This window comes from Lagenorhynchus albirostris, chromosome 6 (genome assembly GCF_949774975.1).
Source record: "Lagenorhynchus albirostris chromosome 6, mLagAlb1.1, whole genome shotgun sequence".
Lineage (NCBI taxonomy): Eukaryota > Metazoa > Chordata > Mammalia > Artiodactyla > Delphinidae > Lagenorhynchus > Lagenorhynchus albirostris.
In genome coordinates, this window is record NC_083100.1 from 114,814,506 (window position 1) to 114,830,744 (window position 16,239).

The 16,239-nt window shown below is 39.2% G+C and overlaps 1 protein-coding gene across 5 annotated transcripts in view; it reads right to left on the reverse strand.

Annotated features, from left to right (window-relative positions):
* The window catches only part of IWS1 (interacts with SUPT6H, CTD assembly factor 1), a 44,113-nt gene that overhangs the window by 15,335 nt on the left and 12,539 nt on the right, over positions 1 to 16,239 (reverse strand). For 4 of the 5 annotated variants that reach the window (XM_060153072.1, XM_060153071.1, XM_060153075.1 and 1 more), the window contains exons 3-7: positions 10,557 to 11,628; positions 8,595 to 8,784; positions 7,995 to 8,052; positions 2,558 to 2,655; positions 1,264 to 1,414 (exon numbers count right to left, since the gene is read on the reverse strand). In XM_060153072.1, the coding sequence (XP_060009055.1) occupies positions 1,264 to 1,414; positions 2,558 to 2,655; positions 7,995 to 8,052; positions 8,595 to 8,784; positions 10,557 to 11,628 (1,569 nt within the window). The remainder of the gene's footprint in view (positions 1 to 1,263; positions 1,415 to 2,557; positions 2,656 to 7,994; positions 8,053 to 8,594; positions 8,785 to 10,556; positions 11,629 to 16,239) is intronic. The other variant, XM_060153074.1, reaches the window with a different exon arrangement.

A 16,239-nucleotide genomic window follows, 5' to 3' on the forward strand; every position in this document is an offset into this window, starting at 1 on the left:
GCCAGGCCACACAGCTTATGGGATCTTAGTTCCCCAACCAGGGATCGAACTCGGGCCCTCGGCAATGAGAGCGCAGAGTCCTAACCACTGGGTGACCAGGGAATTCCACCTACTTTTTTAATTATAGAAAATTTTAAACTCTACAGACATACAAAACAAAATAATACACTCCTGTCATGTACATTTCAACAATTAAACACACATGGCCAGTCTTATTTAGCTATCTCTCTAGCTACTTTTCCCTTCACCCTTGAATAATTTTGCAACAAATCCTAGACACACGTCATTGGATTATAAATACTTCAGCAAGTGCCTCTAAAAGAGCAGGACTTGTTTTTAAACATAATACTTGGGCAATTTTTACAATTTGAGCAGAATTTTTAAATGCAGTGAGTTAAATGCAATCATTTGATTAGAGACAAAAGAATGACACAGGTTTATAACATAATAAATATGAGTTTATAATTTTTTGTATGTGAAGAAACATCACTTTGTGGTAAACTAGCAGAACCTGAGAACAAGATCACTCCCCCATAAAACCAGCAAACCAATTCAGCTAAAAAGGCCCATTTTACTTAATACTTAGTCTTTTCACTTTTTTCCTAAAACACACTACTTAAAAATTAAAATTATTGGGGCTTCCCTGGTGGCGCAGTGGTTGAGAGTCCGCCTGCCGATGCAGGGGACACGGGTTCGTGCTCTGGTCCGGGAAGATCCCACATGCCGCGGAGCGGCTGAGCCCGTGAGCCATGGCTGCTAAGCCTCCGCGTCCGGAGCCTGTGCTCCGCGACGGGAGACGCCACAACAGTGAGAGGCCCTCGTACCGAAAAAAAATAAATAAATAAAATAAAATTATTTCCATGCTTAAAATTTAGAACAGTAAATGCTTATTATAAAAAAAAACAAAAACAAAGTATTTTTAATGTAGTTTAAGCAAGGATTAAGTGTAAAAAAAAAATGGCCGGAATTCCCTGGTGGTCCAATAGTTAAGATTCTGCACATTCCCTGCCAAGGGTCTGGGATCAATCGCTGGTAGGGGAACTAAGATCTCATAAGCTGCATGGCGAAAACAACAAAACAAAACAGGGACTTCCCTGGCAGTCGAGCAGTTAAGACTCCATGCTTCCAATGCAGGGGACGCAGGTACGATCCCTGGTCTGGGAACTAAGATCCCACATGCCTCGCAAACAAACAAAACAAAAAAGGCCACATAATCAATTATGTGGGAGAAAGAAAGATGAAGCTAGAAGTGACCTATCTCACCTCAGCAGCTTCATTCATCTTGACAATCATGGCGCTCACAACGTCGTCGGCATCACTAATAAAAGTACCACCATCACGGTTACGCCTGCGCTTGCCACTCATGCTCTTTTTCCGCTGCAACATCATCTCAAAGTCCGACAGAAAGTCCATGCTAAGCAGTAACCCAAAATTAAGTGAAATATAAATTCCCTTTTAAATATACGTTTTCTTTTATGACAGTTAAGAACCACCAACTTTCTTAATTCTAACTCAGTGAAGTGCTACTTTCTTTTAAAGTGCAAGTACTTTAAAAATTGCTTTTAAAAGAACAAGTGATCATAAATTTTATGCTCAACTTCCCAACGGTTACACATTAAATACTAATAGCCCTACACCTTCATACACTATGTTCATGCTTACATGTGTTAGCCTGAAAAAGAACATTTCAAATTTCAAGTTTTGCCTGCCACTCCATGGTTCAGTTTTAGTTGCATTGCCTTTCTGCAGGGGGAAAGAGTGGTTTTCAATTATCTGAATATTTTTGTCTTATACAGAATAAGTAGGGGAAAAAAACCCGCTGTTTTTTAGTGATAAGAAGTATAACTCTCAAAACATAATGTGACTGAGATAAAGATGGAGATCTACAAATCTGCTAAGAGCCTCAAAAAGACTTTGTAGCTTTCATCTGAATCTTTACACTTAACGAGGAGCTAATATGCTCTCTGCCTCTATCATATAAATAAAATGATATGGTTTATAATTTAATTTCCAAAGGTACTGCCAAACTCATTCAGCTTAATTCTTGCATGTCACTAGGAATTAAAGCATCATCTTTATAAACAGTAACTAACAAATCATTCTATGTTTGTCACCTCTCATGACACTAGATTCTTCTGAACATAGATTCCAACCATCTCAACAAAACTATGTGAAATACAATCAAGGAATATTTTGTATCTAAAACATCCCCCCTGGGACCCCCAAATCAGCTTTCTCTCTCTCTCAAAAAAAAAGTTTTTATTAGGCTATTTTTCAGAAGAACTTACTTGGTGAGATATAAATTAAAAGCCTGGCAACCATATAGCCCCACAAATTAAGACAGCTGAGCACAGGGCAAATGACAGAAAAATAACAACAGCAAATAATTTTTGGACAGCACTGTATACAGAGAAGTAGATGGGAGAACAAAAATGGAAGATTCTTTCCTACACTTAATCAGGAACCAAAATAAGAAAAACAAAGTTCGTTAGTCTCTACCTTCATTTTTAAAGTTCTCTTTAATAAAGTCCTTTTTTAAAAAATAAAACAAACTTACTGTTTTCCTCTCTTTATGTTATCATCAGAATCTGAATCTTCTGCTTCTTTTACCTGCGTTTCACTTTTTTCTTCTTCCAAATCTTCTTGGTTAAAACCCTAAAGGAAGGGTAAGTTAGCTGGAGTTACCGCAACCCCATTACAGATTCTCTTCTATGTAACTGCTCTTAATTTTTTGCATTTTTAAAGTAATACATTCATAAAGAATAAAAATTAAGAAGATATCAAAAGACATATAGCAAAAAAACCTCCCTCCCACCCTAGCCCTTAGTGTCATTAGTTTTCTTGTCTCCTTCTTCATTTTTAAGGCTTTAGATGATCTCACCAAATAACTGCAACCATAATTTAAACATTTCCCTGATATTTAGGTATGTGTATTTGAAATTTTGAGAAACATCTGCAAACTGTCTTCATAGAGGTTACACCAAATTAACTCTCCTTCCAGGAAAGCACAAATTTACCTGTTTCCTCACCTTCCCACTACTACGGCAGGTTATCAAGCATTAATATTTGCAATCTCTGGACTGAAAAAAACAAAAGGCATCTCTGTAGCTTTCTTTGCATCCTCTTATTATGAGTAAAGCTGGGCATTTCTCATGTTTCAAAGCCATCTGTTGCTATTTCTCTGTGAACTCTCAATATCCTATGGCCAGTTTTCCATTGGATCTTTGTCTTATTGGTATGGAAAATCTCTTTAAAAATTAGGGAAATTAGACCTTGCTACATGACGGGAACTGCACAATCCTGACATCTGTACAGTCTGATTTTGTTTATGGTAATGTTTTCTGGGTATAATTTTTAATTTTTTATGTAATTTAAATGGTCAGTCTTTTCTTTATAGCTTCCAACTTTCATGTTATACTTAGAAAAGCCTCCCCAATGGTTCCCCTAGTATGCTATTTTCTACACTGAACTGAACCCCTAATCAAGTTGATGTCCACTCTCCACACTAGAGAAACATATCTTATGCTTGTAAAATGTTGCTTAACTGAGTATAAGCCCCATGAGGGCAATGTCCAAACAATCTCTGGCATACAAGCTCTCGAATATCTGTTGAATGAATTCTTTTCTATTTTCTTTAGGTTTATTTACTATTTTTCTACCATCTTGAATTAGACTCTAAATTCATCTACTTTCATCCTCTCTTGCTTTAGTAATGAAAGTACTGACTTTTTTTTTAACACAAGAACTATTTAACAAGTAAGTTTTAAATTTGGGGGTGGCAAGGGTGCTTTTATGTGCTAATTTTGTTACTAATTTTTAATTTCATTGCATTCAGAAAATGTTGTCTATAGTTTGTACATTTTGCAAAAGCTTGATTTAAATTTTATATGGAAATACAAAGAACCAAGAAAAGCCAAGACAATCTTAGAGAATAACAACCTTAAAGGACATAAATAACCAAATATCAAGGGTTATGCATTAATGGTGCAAGGATAGACCAATGGAACAGAAAAGATACTTCAGAAACAGATTAGAAAATATATACATACTCGATTTATGACAAAGATGGCAGAATAGTGGAAAAGGATAGTCTGGTTCAACTAGATACTACAAACGGGGGGCGGAAATCTTGACTATCTCATATATACTGCACACAAAAGCCCATTCCAGGTGGACAATATAACTAAATGAAAAAGATAAAATAATCAAGCTTCGAAAGAATAACTCAGGAGAATATTTTTATAACCTTGGGGATAGGCAAAAATTTCTTACAATTCAAAAAACTTTCAACATAAACGAAAAGACTGGTAAAGTTGATTTACACTAAAATTAAGAACTTTTGCTCATCAAAGACTCCATTTAAAAAGTGAAAATGCAAGCCACTGAACAGAAGATATTTTTATCTTTTATAATCTCCAAAGGGCTTATATCTAGATTATATAAAAAGAGACACTTCTCTTTTCTATCTTTCCTGGTTTTTTGGTCTTGATTATTCCATTGTTTACATTCCACTTAGATTACAGATCTGTTCATTCTCTTCACAGTTCTGTCAATTTTGGTTTGCTTATACATATTTAAAGCCATATTACTAGGTACACGGCTAGGTACAATTTTAAACCCTTTTTTCAATATAAAGGGACCCTCTTTATCTCGAACAATGGTTTTTGCCTTAAAGTCTACGTCGTTGATATTCATATAAGCTACACCAGTTTTCTTTTGGCTAGTGTTCGGAGAGAGTACCTTTTTCCATCCTTTTATTTTCAACTCTATCTTCTGTTTCAGATGAATTTCAAAATTAATATATAGCTGGTTTTTAAAATCCAGTCTTTAATTTGTCCTTTAATTGGAGCACTTAATATATTTCAGTGTGATTTCTGATATTATCAAAGTTTATATCTGCTATCTTACTATGTACTACTTTCTAAATGTCCCCCTGTTCTATATTTCTTTTTCTCTTTTCTTGCTTTCTTTTGGATTGACTAGCTTCTATTATTTCATTCTTCCCTCTCTATTAGGTTGGAAGTTACACATTCCATTAGTCTTTTTAGAGATTACAATGCACATCCTAACTTACCAAAGACTACTAATGTACTTTTACATACATTTGCAAAGACCTGTGAACATTTCAATGCCATGTAAACACCCAATCTGTCACTGCCGTCATGTTTTAATTTCATATGCATTTTAAACCACACCAGACGTGACTCTGTTTTGGATGGTCATTACACATTTAGACCTAGCCACACGCTTTTGTTGCTCTTTTTCCCTTCCTGCATCCTTGACCTTCCACCTGAGATTTTCTTTCTGCCTTTAGTATTTCCTTCAGTTGGCATTTTGGTAAGATGAAATAAGCAGGGAATCTTCATTCCTGAAAAGAATTTTTACTGAATATAGAAGAACTTTTAAGTTTGCAGTTATTGGATTCTATTACTTCTGTTGAGAAGTTAGCTATTAAAATAACAGTTGCCTCTCTGAATGTAATATCTTTTCCCCTTTGGCTGCTTTAAAGACTTTCCTGTTTTCTTTGGTTTCTTGCAATTTTCCTGTGGTGTATTGGGTTGGCCAAAAAGTTCATTCAGGTTTTTCCGTAAGATGTTACAGAAAGGGACTTCCCTGGTGGTCCACTGGTTATGACTCCACGCTCCCAATGCAGGGGGCCCGGGTTCGATCCCTGGTCAGGCAACTAGATCCCACATGCATGCCGCAACTGAGAGTCCGCGTGCCGCAACTAAATATCCTGCATACCACAACTAAAGATCCCGCGTGCCGCCACTAAGACCCAGCCCAGCCAAATAAATTAATTAATTTTAAAAAAAGTTACGGGCTTCTCTGGTGGTGCAGTGGTTGGGAGCCCGCCTGCCGGTGCGGGGGACACGGGTACGGGGCCTGGTCCAGGAAGATCCCATGTGCCGCGGGGCAGCTGGGCCTGGGTACCACAGCTATTAAGTCTGCGCTCTGGAGCCCGCGGGCCACAACTGCTGGTCCTGTGTGCCGCAGCTGCTGGGGCCTGCGCGCCTGGAGCCCATGCTCCGCGGCAGGAGAGGCCACCACAGTGAGAGGCCCCACGTCTCAGCAAAGAGGGGTCCCCGCTTGCTGCAACGGGGAGAGGGCCCGTGCGCAGCAGTGGGGACCCAGTGCAACCAGAAGTAAATAATGATTAATTTTTTTTAAAAAAGTTACAGAAAACCCGAGCGAACTTTTTGGCCAACCCAATATTTAAGTGTAGATTGCTTTGTTTTTATCCTGCTTGCAATTTGTAGAACTTCTAGACTCTATGGCTTTATGAATCATTTCTTTAAATATTGTTTCTGATATATATATATATACACACATATACATTTCCTCCCCCTCCTTCTGGGATTCCAAGTCACTTTGTTAAACCTTCTCATGCATAATTTATGTTTTATTTTTTACATTTTCCACACTAATATCAATGCTTCATTCTACATAGTTCCTTCTATTTATTTAGTTAGTTAGTTAGTTGTGGCAGGTCTTGGTTGCAGCAGGCGGGCTCCTTAGTTCCTTCTATTTATTTATTTATTTAGTTGCAGCAGGTGGGCTCCTTAGTTGTGGCATGCATACTCTTAGTTGTGGCATGCACATGGGATCTAGTTCCCTGACCAGGGATTGAAACTGGGCCCTCTGCATTGGGAACGCAGAGTCTTAACCACGGTGCCACCAGGGAACTCCCTCTACATAGTTCCTTCTAACTTACCTTCCAGTTCACTCATTTTCTTTTCAAATACGTCTAATCTGTTGTTAAACTCATCCACCAAGTTTTTAATTTCAGTTACTGTATTTTCAAAGTTCCAGAATTTCTACTTGGTTCTTTTTCAGGTATTTAAAAAAAACTGTTTGCTCTAAGAAACTTTTCAATCCTTTACCTTGCTAAACATATATATATTAAAGGCAATATCTAAAATTCCTATATCTAGAGCCCCTAGGTCTATTTCTGTTATCTGCTGTTACTATTCTTTTTAAATATTACAGATAAGTGTGTACTGTGTATTTGAAAAACTACAGAAATAATTGGAGGTCTGTGATGATGTTACTTTTGTCCTGAAAGGATTTGTTTGCATATGTCAGGTGGCTGAGAGCCAGCCAATGGTTTAAGAATCACTGCAATCAAACTTCTGAGACTTAGGGAGGGTGACGGAAGAGGGAAGAGATATGGGAACATATGTATATATATAACTGATTCACTTTGTTATAAAGCAGAAACTAACACACCATTGTAAAGCAATTATACTCCAATAAAGATGTTAAAAAAAAAACAAAAAAACTTCTGAGATTGAGGTTCTCTATGTTGCTAGATGACTCAAAGATGGCCTAAGATCTGAGCAAAGGCTATTCTAACTTCCAGTTCACCCTAAATGCTAGCAGTCTCAATCCAGAGCATGGGGTTTTCAGGGTCCTCTAACCTCAGCAGGCCCCGACCTTCCAGTTTTCTCTCTTAAGCCTTGAGGCAATCAAAAATAAATTTAGCCTCTCAGCTTGAGTAGATGAACATCCCAGAAAAAGCAGTTCTAAATGCTGAGCTTACCTCTTTAGGTTTCTATCTTTTGCTGGTTTTTGGCTTAGTAATTCTTTGTTACCTAGTTCTTATGATGATGAGCATATTTTTTAAACATTTTGTCTAGCTTCTGTAGTTGTCCTTAGCAGAAGGGCTGGTCCAAATTACCTCACGTGCCATTGCTATCATCAGAAGCTCCGTAACTGCTGTGATTCTTTCTCTTTAGCATTATAAAGCGCGTTTCATTGTCTCTTAATGTGTTCCTTCCTCCCTTTAATTCAATTTTGCCCGTTATTTTCCTTTTATGTCTTTGTAGACCCCTTTATTTCACTTTCTGAATACCTTTGTTCTAGATTTTTCTACTGGATACATCATAGCTATTTATTTCTACTTATTGGAATCTCCTACTAGACACCCACTGCCATAAAAACAAAAAAAGCATAGCATAATCAAAGAGGAAATCTTTCCATCTAATACTTACTGTAAATTCTTCCTCCTCCTCATCACCAGATTCTCCAAATATGTCTGCAATAAGATTTCTAGAAAATATAAAAAACTTTCATTTGCTTTCTTCTCATTTGCATAGGAATCAAAATATTTTTCTAATAGGGTATAATTTAATAACAGTAAAACATGCAGATCTCAAGTGTCCATCTCAATGGGTTTTGACACATTCACGTAACCCTTACCCTAACAGAACAGTCATCTCCCCAGAAAGTTCCCTTGTGGCCCTTTCTAGTCAGTCCCCCCTATCAACATCCCAGAGGCAACCACCACTCTGATTTCCACCACCACAGATTAGTTTTGCCTGTTCCTGAACCTCACATAAGTGGAATCAGATAACATGTCCTCTTTACTTCTTTCACTTAAAATAATATTTTTGAGGTTCATCCATGTTGTAGCATGCAGCAATAGTTCAGGACCTAAAATCCTGAATGCCCCAAGGTCATGAAATTAGGCAGGGTATATTGTATTACACCTCAACACGGAATTTTAATACAAGTTTAAAAACCCTGAAAGACAAACCCCTCTCTACCGCCTTGTATGAACCCTGGGAAGTTCAGGTTACACTGCCACTTACTCTTCTTCATTCCCTGACTCACTATCACTCCCAAACAGGTCCTTCTCTTCATTTTTCTTATCAGACAATTCTCTCCCTGCTTCTTCTTCACTGTCAGATGCTATCGTCTTCTCTCTTTTGCCTGATTTGTCTGACATAACATCACTGTCAGAGTCATCTGCATCAGAGACAACACGACTCTTCTTTGCTGCTGTTGAAGAAAAAATCATCATTAATCTTACTCCATCACAGTCACTGTATTACTAAGTACAACAGGTGCTCTAAAATGTCAGTACGTGGCCAAAACCAAAGGCCTCATGACACACTGTTTAGAATAAAAAATAAATAAATAGCTAAAAGATGCAGAGTCATCTTACAATTATCTGCTATATAGGAAAAAGTGGCCAAAAGATGAAGACTGGCATCAATAGCTACCTTTCCTCTGGGGGAACAGAGAAAATAAGAGTAGAATCCCTTCTATGCTGCCTAATATTAGCAGAACTCTAAAGGCTTGGATATTCTTTTGTGGAATCCCCATGTTCCTCAGTCATCCATCACTGCTCAATCTGGAATTTCTCATCTACCTTAGTAAACTGCACATGTGGTGCTCTTTTCCCTTCTCCTTTAACAACTGTCGGGTTATAAAGAAATGCCTTTTCCCAAAAAGATGTTTCATAAAAAAGTAATCAAGTAGTAAAGATTGGAATATTTTGTGGAGACATGGAGTCTCTAAATAGAGTCCCTCGGAAACTTCCTTGAATTTGGGCATTCAACAATGTTTAACAACTGAAGACAGGTACCCATGGGAGCTCGGTCACTGTCTAGATGGGATGTAGTGCATTAGCTGTCAAAGAGACCACAGTTAACTCTGGATAAGGTTGGGTTTTCATGTAAAAGTATTCTTTTGAAACATTACCCTTTCCAGTAAAAAAAAAAAAAAAAAAGGACTTCCCTGGTGGTCCAGTGGTAAAGAATCCGCCTTACAATGCAGGGGAAGTGGGTTTGATCCCTAGTCAGGAAACTAAGATCCCACACGGGGCGACTAAGCCCTCATGCCACAACTACTGAGCTCGCAAACCTCAACTAGAGCCCGCATGCTGCAAACTACAGAGCCCATGCACTCTGGAGCCCGCGCACCACAACTACAGAGCCCACACACCCTGGAGTCTGTGCGTCACAACTAGGGAGAGAAAATCTGCAAGCCACAACTAGAGAGAAGCCTGCGGACAACGAAGGGCCTGCGAGCTGCACGAAAGATCCCACACGCCGCAACTAAGACCTGATGCAGCCAAAAATAAATAAATAAAAAATCTTTTAAAAAATTTTTATTTTCATAGAAATCTTTCATATTGCCATTGCAATGCAGTCTAGTTTATCATTTCGAGGCAGTCAGAACTTAACAAATGCTGCTAGAACAACAAAGGAAATTTAATATTAAGACTTGCCAATGAGGGAAATCCCTGGTGGTCCAGTGGTTAGAACTCCAGGCTTTCACTGCCAACCTCATGAGTTCAATCCCTGGTGGGGGAACTAAGATTCCACAAGCCACATGGTGCAGCCAAAAACACCAAAACAAAAAACCAAAACACTTGCCAATGAAAACCAGTGTCCTGGTGATATTTTAGAACATCAAGTTGAATAAGAGAATACAGACCTAACATTCCAGGAAAAGAAACAATGCTTCATAGTTATAAGCTTAGACAACAAGTAAAGCTATGGAGGGACTTCCCTGGTGGTCCAGTGGTGGAGAATTTGCCTTCCAATGCAGGGGACACAGGCTCAATCCCTGATTAGGGAACTAAGATCCCACATGCCATGGGGAAACCAAGCCCACGTGCCGCAACTACTGAGCCCGTGTGCTACGGAGCCCGCGTCCCACAACTAGAGAGCCCGTGTGCCTCAACTAAGACCCGATGCAGCCAAATAAATAAATAAATAAATAAAAGTAAAGCTAAGGATAAACAGCCCAAAATAGTCTCTTACATGCTTTCTCTTCATCGTCACTATCAGAAAGCACAGCAGCTTTCCGCTTTGCCACTTTCTCCTCCACCCCCTCTTTTTCTTCATCCTCATCGCTGTCAATTTTGGGCCTTTTTGGTTCTTCCTCCTCGCTGTCAGAACTGTTGAACCGCTTCCTGTCTACATGGGCATCTGAATGAAAGGGGTCAGCCTGCATTTCTGTGTCCTCTCTCTTATTCTCCCCGTCACTGTCCTCGTCAGACTCCGGCTTCTGTCTGTGTCTGGGGGCAGCCTCGGCTTCTGAATCGCTGGCAGGCCCCTTCTGAGGCTCCTCGCTCTCAGAGTCACTGGCTTGGGGCTTGGGAAGCTCCTCATTTTCAGAATCACTGGCGTGGTGCCTTGGCGGGTCCTCGCTTTCCGAATCGCTAATTCGGGGTTTGGGAAGCTCCTCATTTTCCGAGTCACTGGCTTGGTGCCTTGGGGGGTCCTCGCTTTCCGAATCACTGATACGGGGTTTGGGAAGCTCTTCATTTTCCGAGTCGCTGGCTTGCTGCCTTGGCGGGTCCTCGCTTTCTGAGTCACTGATCCGAGGCTTGGGCAGCTCCTCACTTTCAGAGTCACTAACTCGAGGCTTGGGAAGCTCCTCATTTTCCGAGTCACTGGCTGGATGTCTTGGGGGCTCCTCGCTCTCAGAGTCACTGACTTGGGGTTTTAGAGCATCCTCTGTTTCCGAGTAACTGGCAGGACTTTTGGGGAGCTCTTCGACCTCTGAATCGCTGGCAGGGGGCTTCCTAACATCCTCATTTTCGGAGTCGCTTGCGTGCCCATTAAGCAGCTCCTCGTTTTCAGAGTCGCTCACAGGTAGCTTCCTGGGCTCCTCATTCTCAGAGTCGCTCCCATGGTGATTGGCATCCTCGTTTTCAGAATCACTCGCAGGAGGCTCTGCATGCCCCTCAAATTCAGAGTCGCTGTCCTTTTGCCTTTGAAGCTCCTCACTTTCAGAGTCACTGGCATTAAGATTTGAGGGGTCATCGTTCTCAGAGTCTGTCACATGATGTCTTTTGTTGAGACCATCTTCTCGATCACTAGGTTCATTCTGAAAAATCAAGGGAGAAAAAATTAGGAAAGTGTGAAAAAAGCTTTGGTAGTAAAAATGTTAAAAATTTTCAGCTTAAAAAAAAAAGCAGGAATACGCATGCTTAAATGTAGAATTCTCATCCTATACGTATATAGAAACATCCCACTTTTAAAAAGGCCATTCATCTGTGAAATGGTAGCATGGTTTAGATCCCAAAATGAGGAACGATAACCTGCCTTCATGAATCTGTAAAGCACAGACCCCCAGATTACTCTACGGTACCTTATACTTTGAAAAGCTAGATTAAACAACAACAAAAAATAAACCTTAACTTTCTCATATAATTCTAGCTCCTAAATATATTCTTTAAGTACATACAAGCAAACATGTACCCAAGTTCTCTTAAAAAAGGAACATTCTTGGGTTTTATAACGTTAACGTTCTTTTAAGGAAGAGAACTATAAAACTTTACTTTACTTAAAGGGCCAGATTATACTTGGGGCACATTCTCCCAAGTGAATCTGAACAAATAAGGAGAGGAGCAGAGGAGCAATTAACAGAGCCAAATACCATGTTAGGGTCTCTCCTGCTAGTTTACTCCTCACGAGAGTATTTTTCATGATAAGAAAACTGAGGCTTAGAGCAGTCTTGGACACATATCCAGTAACCCTGGCACAAAAGTTTAAGTTTTAGGGAAAACACTGACTAATCTAGCTATACTAACAAATAATGTTATATGAAGTAATCTGAAAACTCTAGGGTACAAATTTGATATTATAGCTATGTTTTTTAAATGCGGAGAAAAATATATAAAACTAAACATACCAAAATACTAATAACTAGAATGTGGGGAATTTTTTCCCTTCTATAATAATATCTTTACTTTCAGTAACATGGTAATTAATATTCTGGCTTAAAAAGTAAAGTACTTCTGTGTTTGGGTTTTCCCCCTTAAAAGTTTACTGAGCCAAATTTTTTTTTTTTTTTGCAGTACACGGGCCTCTCACTGCTGTGGCCTCTCCCGTTGCGGAGCACAGGCTCCGGACGCGCAGGCTCAGCGGCCATGGCTCACGGGCCCAGCCGCCCCGCGGCACGTGGTATCTTCCCGGACAGGGGCACGAACCCGTGTCCCCTGCATCAGCAGGCGTACTCTCAACCACTGCGCCACCAGGGAAGCCCTGAGCCAAATATTTTTCTTTAGAATATATGACGGACATTTCCTGAACTTACCACAGATCAATTTTCAAGGAACAAAGAGCCTTTAATAAAGTATATGCCCACCATATCACGCAATGAAATAATTAAGCAGTAAGAGAATATACAGACAGTGACAAGATAAAAGGCATTAAAATGTTTTCACAAAACCCACACTTTAACTTGCTTCGGGCTCATTTAAAGAAGATTAAGTATGTTGTGTCTACAACTTCAGAAAGAGTACAAAAAATTATAAAATAAGCTTATAAAATATGTTTGAGGGTTTTTCCCCTCCATATTTCATTGCCATCTTGATAGCACAGAGTTCCAAAGATACAGTAACTGCTATACATATTCATTCAAGTATAACACATTCAGGAAACTTTCTAAAATAATAAGCTTTTCAAATTTCCCAAAGATATTTTTCTTTTATTATCACGGGACACTCACAGCATAGCACTGGATTCCCTGTCAGTCATACATCCTACTACCCCAATGAAACTGGCAGTTATTTATTAAATTAGGACAGGAGAAATAACATAGAACCTTTTGATACAGTACAAGATATAGTACTCTATATATTGCTAGAAGCTTACTCTTGGCCATACTTCAGAATTTAATTCTTTTATATTTTAAAAGAATATAGATGAAAAAATTAACTATCCAGAATGTAAGCCCTAAGAAGGCAGGCATTTTTTGGTCTGTTTTCTTCACTGAGAAGGCACACTCTGTGCTTCAGAGCACAGAATGGTGTCTGGTATATACAAAATCACAGTAAATTCTTACTAAGTAATTACTTACTTACCTACTTACTTACTTACTTACTGTGTAAGAAAGTAATTACTTAATTTTCTCATTTAATAAAAGGAGTTAAATGAGAATAATTTAAAGTGAGGAATAATTAACTCAACAAGTATTTGTTTAATGTCTACTACGTTCAAGGTGCTAGGAATCAAGGCTGAACATGTCTCAGTGCCTGACCTTAAGGAAATGTTGTCTAATGAGCCAGCCAAATATACCATAACAATACAGTATAACATGCACTGTTATGAAGGTATGTGTGACATTCTGAAAGCCTACCGGAAGTGATCTATATGAGACTAAGCTATAAAAGGTGTGTAGACAACAGGTATTGGGAATTAGTTTGTGATGACTGAATTAAGAAGTTAACTGCATTACTGAGGGCAGAAGACGAAACATACAGGTACCAGCAGAGGCAACTAAAGCAGGAGGCAAAAGGGGAAATTGTTAACTGGCTTTTGGAATGCTTTCCATGGCATACACATGACATAACTCTAACAACATGTTCGTGTGTGACTCAGCTGCAAACAACAGAAATCATCTCAGGCTAGCTCCAGAAAAAAAGAACAATCTTTCCAAAATCAAAGTGGAATAAATGGCTAAAGGCTCAAGAAGGGTAGGAACCAAGGCAGCTCAGAAGCTTAGGAAAGGAAACTCAAGGACCTTTCACTAGAGCACTATCAATAACATGACTCAGCTCTCACGTTGCTAAATTTCAGTGTCCAGGATCTAAATTTTAAATTCCCAGGAGACATAATCTAACGGGCCACGGCAACAGAGGATGTCGTTACTCTGTGACTCAATGCCAGAGCAGGGGCACAGCACTGGGAGCCACTCCCAAAGAAACGAGAGATACCATGAACTGAGTAGTCTTCCCAAAACTTATCTGTTACACTCTACCCTGGACTTCCCAACACATGGTGTATGCATTCCAAACAAGCAACCATTACAAGGACATTACATGTAATTCACGATTGTGAAACTTATGAATTCCCATCAATTTTTGAGGAGTCTCATAAAATCCTGAGTATCTATCCATTATGTGTGGCACAGTGGGGAAAACGTGGGAAATCACTGCAGTAAGAAAGTACTGGTCGACAGACTCAAGTTAAAGAAGGCAGTTAGGTGAAGACATCATAGGATTTGGGAAAAGAGTTAAGCTTACAAGTTATCAAAACACTACTCAAAAATTTTAGACTGGTTTCAGCAATTAGTCTAAATTGCAAACTTAAAAAATATCCAAAATACAGTTTTTAAAAAGTCAAATATGAGTACAACAAATCAATAGTAGAAGCTGCCATTTAAATGCTATTTCTTAATGATATTTTTAAAAATCCCTAATTTTACCTGTCAGAGAAATTGAGCACTCTAAGTGCCCGCAGAGGCTTTAGAAATGTCTGTAATGCCTCACACTTCCCTCTTATGATCATTTACATTGTAGTTATAAATAACTTCTGGTTACCCATAATGAATGATCTGATCGTTTATCTCAGCAATCAAACAGTAACACACTCTTTATGACCAGTGCCATAATATACATGCACAGAGATAATTAACATTTTTAAATTACAAAATAAATAATAAAACTGCTGTAAAGGCAAACATCAATTTGTAAATTACAAAGTAGTATAAGAATGTCAAACAGGAGTCCTTGTAAAGAACCAAACAACTCAGGACACCTGTTTCCAGTAAAAGAAACTCAAAACTGTTGAACTTGCATTCCAACCTTCCATCATAAATTGGTAAAACATTCAACAACAAGTCACACAGTAAATTCCATGAAGAAATATGTATAGGAGCATTTTCAAAAACATGTTTTACTGGACTTTAGTTCCAGAAGATATATTTGAAATCCTCGTCTTGGAGTTTGTCAATACATATCATCTTAAAAGCATAAGGAAGAATCTGGGAAATCCAGTTTTTACTACACAATGCTGTTAATCCAGGGTAGGTCCTGGAATGCTACAAGGCTTTGACTCTGAGAAACTCCAGCTTTACAGCAAGCACACACACACATAACAAAATGAAGATGTATACCAGTGTCCTTTGTTGATCTTAGAGCTGGTTGATCTTAGAATCAGTCAAAAACAGAAGCACTCCTGATGAGTACTAGAAAAAGAAAATGTCTACACAAAGCCTAAGAGTTTATAATGGGGACTTCCCCGGGGGTGCAGTGGTTAAGAATCCACCTGCCAATGCAGGGGCCACGAGTTCCATCCCTGGTCCGCGAAGATCCCACGGGCCGCGGAGCAACTAAGCCCATGCGTCACAACCACTAAGCTTGCGCTCTAGAGCCCGCACACCACAACGAAGAGTAACCCCTGCTCGCCGCAACTAGAGAAAGCCCGTGCTCAGCAACGAAAACCCAACGCAGCCATAAATAAATAAATAATTTCTGAGAAAAGTTTATAATGATGAAGCAAACTCCTGCCTACCTCTCCAGACTCATTTCTGCCCTCTCACCACCATCAACCCTATGTGCTGCAGCAGCAGTTCCCAAACTTTTGCATAAGAATAACTTGGGGAGCTTTGGAGGAAAACATACAGATTTTTGTGCTTCTCACCTCCAGATATTAATACAGTCAGTTTGGGGAAGAGGTCAAAGAATCTGCATTTTGACATCTAATCCAAGTG